The sequence below is a fragment of the Odontomachus brunneus genome, unplaced genomic scaffold (assembly GCF_010583005.1).
Source record: "Odontomachus brunneus isolate Ranch 3 - 2012 unplaced genomic scaffold, Obru_v1 Obru_scaffold_077, whole genome shotgun sequence".
NCBI classification, from domain to species: Eukaryota; Metazoa; Arthropoda; class Insecta; order Hymenoptera; family Formicidae; genus Odontomachus; species Odontomachus brunneus.
In genome coordinates, this window is record NW_022639527.1 from 137297 (window position 1) to 146062 (window position 8766).

The 8766-nt window shown below is 34.8% G+C and overlaps 1 protein-coding gene across 1 annotated transcript; it reads right to left on the reverse strand.

Moving 5' to 3' along the window:
* Positions 1–96: 96 nt before the first annotated feature.
* LOC116847402 lies at positions 97–6210 on the reverse strand. Its single transcript, XM_032822363.1, has 4 exons — positions 1703–6210; positions 1542–1619; positions 902–1009; positions 97–815 (listed from the first exon to the last, which is right to left on the reverse strand). Exons 1-4 carry the CDS (start codon positions 1788–1790, stop codon positions 718–720), a joined length of 372 nt encoding a protein of 123 aa, XP_032678254.1. The 5' UTR covers positions 1791–6210; the 3' UTR covers positions 97–717.
* Between the last annotated feature and the right edge of the window lie 2556 nt (positions 6211–8766).

Genomic DNA, 8766 nt, shown 5'->3' on the forward strand with positions numbered 1-8766 from the left:
TATATATATATATATATATATATATATATATATATATATATTATATAAAAGGAACATAACCATATTTTTTAATATAATTAACAGTGTTATCAAAATATAAGTTTTTAAAAATAATTATATTTAAAATGTATAAAGTAAAAAGTAATATAAAAGTCATATTTTAGATATCATTTTAGATATTATTTTTCAAAGTCATTTTTTAAATTCTTTCAATGCAGCTGCAAGATTATTTATTGCATCTATTTTATTTCGTTCTATTTCCTTTTTTTCTTCCCACCTAATTTTTTTAAATTGTTGCAGTTTATCTTCACGAGATCTCTTATTATTAAGTTTTTGTTTGCTAGATGGACTATTATCAAATATTGTATTGATAGGTGAATTCAATTTCATCGAAGCATTGTGTTGTATCACTATCACTTAGAAGATCAGCATTATGAACCGCTAATAGACTTTTATCAGTAATATTACAAATTGTTGCAGAATAGATTGGATTTCTTGGGATGTAAAATGTAGATCCCAAGGTTTCTGGTAATGGGCAGACATTTTTTTTGCGACCAAGGACTGCATGAATTAATCCAAAATATTCCCAAGTAATTGCACTTTCTCCAGACTTCTTCATCTTATCCACATTTCTGTTATATGTCACCAAAAGATTTTTCCATTTTGCTTGCAAATCAGCAGCAGAATGCATATATCCATGTTTTTTAAATTCTACATTTATTTTTTCCCAATATTTAGTCTTTTTGCATTTTGAATCTCTAAAAAGGTCATCAAATGCAAGTCTTCTGCAGGTGACCAATTATTCAGTATATTATCTGTAAAAATCCATGTACGATTAAACATAATAATATTAATTTTGATTAAATAAACAATAATTTCTAGAAACGCCAATTATTATTACCTGACTTTCTTTTGGCAGTATGAAATTCAAAAGATGACTCTTGGAATATCTTAGCAGAAGGAAAAGGATTTGAACTCGCCGAAGTATCAAAATTATTTGCAATGTATTCTGAAAACATGAATATTATATCTCAATGCATCAAAACATTATATATTTTACATATAAATGTATAATTCTTATAATATTTCATGAATCGAATAACACAATTAAGAAAGTACATTCACCAGCCAAAAATGATAATAAAATCGACGTCGAATCAACCACGAATTGACGTTGAAATCATGAAATTGGCGTCAAATCGGTATCGATTCGACGTTGATTCCATTATTATTTCTGACTGGGTTGTCAACACTCAAAGCAAAACAAATCGATTGAGTTTATTTTTAAGCTTCCATAACCTGAAATTATAAATTAAATCTAAAACCATTATAAATACCCAGATAGCATAAAGAATTCAAAAAGAATTAAAAAAGAATTTAGTCGTATGTCACTAATTCTGAGTTTATTTCCAGATGCAAAAAGAATTTTTTATAGTTCAGTCCAGTGAAAAGAATTCTTTTTGCATCTAAAAATGAACTCAGAATTGGTGACATACGACTGAATTCTTTTTTAATTCTCTGTGCTATCTAGGTATATATACCTGCAGGTTCCAATATAATTGATTTTTCTGCATTGTAAGCAAGATTCTTGCCAGTCGTCTGTACATCCTTCATATTAGCTACATCGAAAGAATAAAAAGAAAAGTAATCTTATATATAAAATCTGCACATAATTAAATTATATTTACAATACAAAACTTACAATTCAGGAACTCTTGTGCTTTTGAAGCGTCAATGATACATTTTTCACCCGACGGCGATACATAAAAATATACGTTTTGATCGCACATTTTAATAAATTTTAATTTTACTTGCAATATTTTTATACTTGTCCGCCTTTTTCACAATCACGCAGTCCGCAGCCGGCTGCGCAGCTAATTCTAATCGTCTGCGAATCCACTGCGCATCCATTGCTGAAAGAACGACAATCTGCGCTGCAGTCGACTGCGCAGTCGTGCTAAAAGAACGAATTACTGCAAGAACTGCTGCATCCGATGCCTAAAAGAACGCACCCATCGGGAAAAACTAAACTACGAATAGTGGTCGATTTTAGAAAATTAAATGATTTAACAATAGGAAACTCCTTCCCAATATCAAATATCAACAATATTTTAAATCAATTAGGAGACGCCAAGTATTTTTCCACTCTGGATTTAGCTTCCGGATATGATCAAATATCAATGACGGAACAAGATAAAAATAAAACTGCTTTCTCAACACCAACAGAACACTATGAATTCAATCGAATGCCTTTTGGACTAAAGAACGTACCAGCGACATTTCAAAGATTAATGAATTCCGTATTAGCTGGACTACAAGGAATCAAATGCTTAGCATATTTAGATGATATTGTCATCTATGGTAATAGTATCAAAAATCATAACAAAAGACTTATGTAGTACAAAGAATACAACATTACAACCTAAAACTACAGCCGGATAAATGCGAATTTCTTCGAAAAGAAGTAATATATCTGGGACATATAATTTCAGAAAATGGGATTTTTCCAGATCCAAAGAAATTAGATGCCGTAACAAATTTTCCAGTACCTACAAATATTAAGCATATCCTTCATAGGATTAGCCGGATACTACAGACGATTTATCGAAAATTTTCATCGACCGCAGCAAATGTAAGTCGCAACTACTCATCATTGTAACTAGACCCAAGCGATTCGACGCGTACCGCCCTCCGATAGCGCCCGCGTGTAGAACATTGCCATCTCGAAGATGTCCTGATAGTGTACCGCGTGATTATTAATAAATTCTTTTTGTTATTTCTAAGTACCTTATTTGTCTTTCGTTACCTCCTATTATTCGTCCATCTATCCCGTCGACCCAGTCTAAAATACCCTGTAAAGGCAAGCTTTTACGGAAACTCGACACTCGACCACCTAAAAACTCATCACGGCGGAGCCGCTCCCGTCGTGTGCGTCACAGAACCTTGCAGGGACGTGACTATATGAAACCAAGTTACATGAAGTAGTAAACATAGTTACAGTAAAATAAACACAGTTACAGTTTCAAGTATAAATTAAAAATACACGAACACTAATAAACGATTGTAAAATAAAACTGTACCCGGAAAATAAGTCTGTAAAATAGAAATAAGTATAAACAATTATAATAAACTGTAAACGGGAAAAATAAAAATACATAGGCTAAGAACGAGCACAAAATAGCAAAAATGTCGTAAATACTTCGTTTTCTTTTTAAAAGAGGGGAGGGATGTTGTAGTGTGCCATTGTTCCAATAACACTTTGATCGAATTATAGAAAGTAGAATTACAAACGCTGCAAAAAAGCAAAAGTGCACGCTTTGCAGAACAGCATCGCGTTACACTTTTGATAAATACGTAATCCGTTAAGTAATCACTGGTATCAACCGGTAACCTAATTACGCGGATAATATAAAAGAGTAGAACCAACCACTCAAAGAGAACTTGTCTAGTCGAAGTACGCGCACGATACATAATATCAGTAATTATAAACGCGACTCGCGAACTAAGCGAGCGTCGACTAAATTGTAACCGGAACCCGCGAACGAAGCGAGTGTCAGCCAAACTATAAGCCAGACTATAAGCCAAGGAGAAGAAGAACAACAGTTGAATAAAGTTGTAAGATATTTATTTCAAGATTCCTTCACTCATGGCCACCTTTGTCTTTATCCGTGCCTGTGTACCAGAGCCTAATTATTAACCCCCTGCCCGATCTCACCACAAGCACAACAAAACAAAGAAAAAAACAATTTTATAAACAGAAGTTTTATGCCTTAAATTTACTTCACAGAATTTTCCTAAAAGTTTTGTTGTTAAAATATCTCTATCACTTACAACTTTTTTTAAGAAGATTGAAATGGTTTATTACCAAATTAAATGTTATTTTATATTATTATATAATATTTTATGTCAAATTTAATTTAAAGAAAGTATATTCAATTCAATAAAAAAGTATATTTAGAAAAACTATTTTTCAAAAATTAATTGGAAATATGCACGCCATCCACGCGTACGCGTATCTTTAGTAAATATCATATGAGAGACGTTTCAGGAGAAGTTTTAGTAAATGAAAACATAAATCATCGCTATATATAACAATGTGGCAAACTAGTCCGCTTATCAGTTACATAACAACGAACGTAGTACATATGATGCTTGCATACCTGATGCGCAAGTAAGTCGTATCTTTAGATAGGTACGTTATGATAGCGTTTTTCTGCACTTTGCTCTTGTCTCGCTAGTGCGTTATCATAGTACACGACATAGCAATATGTACAACGTACTATATGTACTTACGTCGAAAAATGGTGTACTGCGATATATAAGTAACACATACAAGTGTTACGCTCACTTTGTCTATACCCCCAGTGGAAAAACCACTATCAAGAGGTTTTAGACAGTTCTAAATGAGTTCTAGATCGCCTTTATGATACAAAGCTCTTGCTTTCAAGGCAAATTCTAGACTCAATCCTCCTTCGAGACAAAATTTTTGTCTTCGAAGCACTTGCAACTTCAGCAGTAGAACGCTGTAGGATGCAATAAAGCAATAAAATTATTTTTAAAAGATACCTTTTATTTCTCGGTACCTCTTATATACACACTATGAGCGGCGAGACTCGAAAGAATCTGCCGACTACATAAAGTATATGTATAATGATTAATGTACAGAGAATGGAATTAAGAATCACAATCCATTTCCATACATATTTGTAAAAAGTAAGAGCACAACAAACGAGAAAATACGCTTACTAACGTTACCTCTGCGAGTTACGAATACAGGTTATATAGTTAAAAATTGCGAGGATACTCCCTCGCATAGTGATATTATTAGAAAATAATTTTCATCTGTACATCGTTTGTTTGCGGATTATATACTTAATACATCAATATTGTTATAAATATAGCGATTATTTATTATTTCATTTACTGTGTTCATTTACTTTAATCTATAATACTCGATTATAATTTAAAAGAGTAGCTGATTTTTGTTTAATTGACACATATGTTATAAATAAATTACACGGACATGTAAATGGCGGGCATATTAAAGATAGATGAAACCAAGTATCCTATGAATATAATTCTCGGATTTCGCAAATTTTGAACTCATTTTCCGCTCTAGTAATCCAATACTGACGATATCATCTAGATATCTGCGAATAAGAGATAATCTACGGATAACGGATATTTTGCTATCTAAGGATATTGGTATAAATATTCTTATTCATTGTTCTCTTGGATAAACACTGTACACTCAATCGTTTAATATCCACGTTATCCGTGGATTAATTTTAGAACATACTTTTTTTATATGGGACATAAAACCATTATTTCTGTATTTAATCATCAAGAATTCAACGTTCTTAAAATATTGTAAGTAAAAGACGCATATTAAAAGGTAATAATATTTTTTACAAATTATAAAACACTACTGTAAAGTAAATTTTAGATCATAAAATTCTGATTTAAAAAATGTTTGTATTTTTCATCATTTGACCACTATTTACTCAAATATAAAAGCTGTTATGTCCGTGGTGACATCAGAACGCAGTTCTTGATAATACTATTTACGTGCGTATCGTGCGCATACCAACGAATGAACAAGTCTCTTGGGTTGGCTGATTCTATTCTTCTATATTATCCGAAATGTTAAGGGGAGTGGGTTGACAACCTTAGTGGTTGCCTGAAGGATTACGTAATTCGGAATATGCAACACGGTGCTTTTCTGCAGCGCGTGCACTTACGTCTTGTTGAAGCAATGCGATGTCGTTGAAGTCGTTTCGACATCGTTGAAGGCGTTTCGACATCGTTATTAAAATAGTTATATTATAACATCCCTCCCTCTTTTTAAGGGGGGAAAACTCTTTACAAAAATCGATTTTTTTTTTCATATATTTCAAAAGTATAATATATTGAGAGTATACTGGCAAATCGAGAAATCGAAATATGAAATATTTACGAAGTTATAGCACATATTCGAGAGCGCGCCGGGACGGCATGTGAGATAGGGAGTCAGGGTCTCGGAGCGCTTGGGGCGGAGCAATCGCTCTTTCACGATACCTCTGTAAGGTAAATGCCCAATGCCCGGACATGTACCTAATTCCGGACACTTTTATTATTTTGAATATTTCTCTAAATATTTCATCTTTCAACGTACACTAAATATAAATATTAAATGTATGTATACCAATATGTATGTATTGTACGTTGAAAGTTGAAATATACATATTTAAACATAAAAATAATAACAATGTCCGGAGATTGGTACATGTCCGGGTATTGGTACATTTACCTTGTAGACCTTTTGTACCTTTAAGGCAAATGTACCAATGCCCGGACATGTACCAATCTCCGGACATTGTTATTATTTTTATATTTGAATATCAATATTTCAACTTTCAACGTACAATACATATATATATATATATATATATATATATATATATATATATATATATATATATATATATATATATATATATATATATTGGTATACATACATATATATTTAATATTTACATTTAGTGTACGTTAAAAGATGAAATATTTAGAGAAATATTCAAAATAATAAGAGTGTCCGGAAATAGATACATGTCCGGGCATTGGGACATTTACCTTAGTTCTGGTAGAGCAGATGTCCTTGAGAATATTTCAAGCGAAAATACCGTTTTATTATATTAGTAGGACATTATATATATCTATATAGCGTGTAACTGTAGGTTTAGCTCGAAAATTTGTCGTATGCGGTTGAATTTTCGAAGTTAAAATGCCAAACTATCCTAAAGGATCGAGAGCTAATATAGCTCGAAGAAGTTCTAAAAAAAGACGTTATCAAGGGAATCAATTCACAGATATATACCATATACCATATATACAGATATATAGAGTTTCGGGCCGAGTACAAGTGACGGTGCAAGTGCAAGTGCAAAAAAACTAAAGACTGTCAGCAGTGAGGATATCCATACAAATCCTTTGCACGGATACAGAACTATTGAGTTTTTCACTGTTTTTACTGCTCTGTCAGACATTTTGATTTGTTCTACATGCAAGCAAAGAATAAGTTTTGGAGAGTCAGGGTAGAGAGGCCTAGGTTTTAAAATTGTCGTTACGTGTCGGTGCGGTAATAAAGAAATAAATTCAGAACCTTTTATTAATACTGGTTACGAAATAAATCGAAGGATAGTGTTAGTCATGAGACTGTTGGGTGTCGCAAGAGAAGGAATAAATGTATTTTGCAATCTTATGGATATGTGCACTGATTTGAATCAAGGTAGTTACACTAAAATCGTCGAGCACATTCATGCAGTTAAGTCGTCATTCGATTTTTTTTCACAAAAAGCTGTTAAAGAAGAGATCGAAAAAAATATTGAGCATGAAAGGGCAGAGAAACATCTCAAAGTCTCTGGTGATGGTACATGGAAAAAGCGTGGATTCAAATCATTGTATGGTATTACAACGCTCATAGGCTACTACTCCGGCAAAGTGATTGATTTAGTCGATTACACTCCTTATCCCAAGTACCAAGACTACTTCTCTCACTCAAGTGTCACATCGCGAACAAATAGTGATACCGCGCCACGCGAGCTACCTCCTTATAAACCAAGGAAGATCGAATTCATCGACCCTCCTCATTACTGATACTGGAATATCCAGCTGTGACGCGGGATCCGCGACTCGCTTTCTATAAAGCCCTGAGACCGGAGTACCTGCACTACTACTACGGAGCACCAATCCTCACCGGATCGCCTCCTCCCACCATACCTGCAGTAGGCTCGGAGATTCTTCTCCTCAAGGCACGGGCCCGTCGAGTAGCTAACAAAGAAATAGACGTCTTAACGTTAGACTGAGGGTAAATCGATAACCAAAATCAGTAACTGAAGTAGTCGATAACTGAAGACGGTAATAGAAGTCGGTAATAGAAGTTTATAACTGAAGTCGATAACCAAAGTCGGTTACTAAAGTCGATAACCAAAATCGGCAATTAAATCAAGTAAATAACTCACCGTAACCCTTGATCACACGTATCCCCAGTTAGAACCACGCGGTTCAGCGACCCGAAAACTAAGCGATTGTTTCCCAACTCAAAGGCCCGAGCATTGTCGAGTCGTCACAGCCGCGGTCGAACGGGGACGTAACAAATTTTTGACAGCGGTGGGATCCATTAAGGGTCACGCGACATTGTCATGTCTACTAATCCAAGGTTGCCCACCGGGAAGGGGGCTACAACACGTAGCGCTGCCGCCGCAATGGAAAGCAGACAATATAACCAGGAAGAAATCGAAACTTTGCATGAACATTTAAGACAGAAGGAAGCCCAACTGGCCGAACAAGGCCAAGCTATAAATCAATGCGAAGGAGAATGTAATCGACGCGAACACGAACGGGTGTATATCAGTTGGACACGGGGCAATTGGACACAGTCCAATCACAAATCGCTGTTCCAAGGGACCCTACAAATGTCTCTAATCACACGGTGCTGTGATTGGCTGTGTTCAAATGCACCGTGTCCAAGTGCACCGCTCCCAACACGAATTCCGTTCGCATCGAACAAAACCTCCAATCGCGAACTAAAGATATCGCATAGAACGAAACTGCCACGCGAATCAAGTTCCGACCGTTTAATGCAACAAATCCAAGAACTAACCCAGCAAGTAGAATCTCTACGTCGCGAAGCTAATTGTAGGAAACCCGATATCATGCCATCTCCTATAAACGTGAACGGGCGAGATCATCCGTGCGATGATTTCCGATATACGCGCGTTTCCCTTC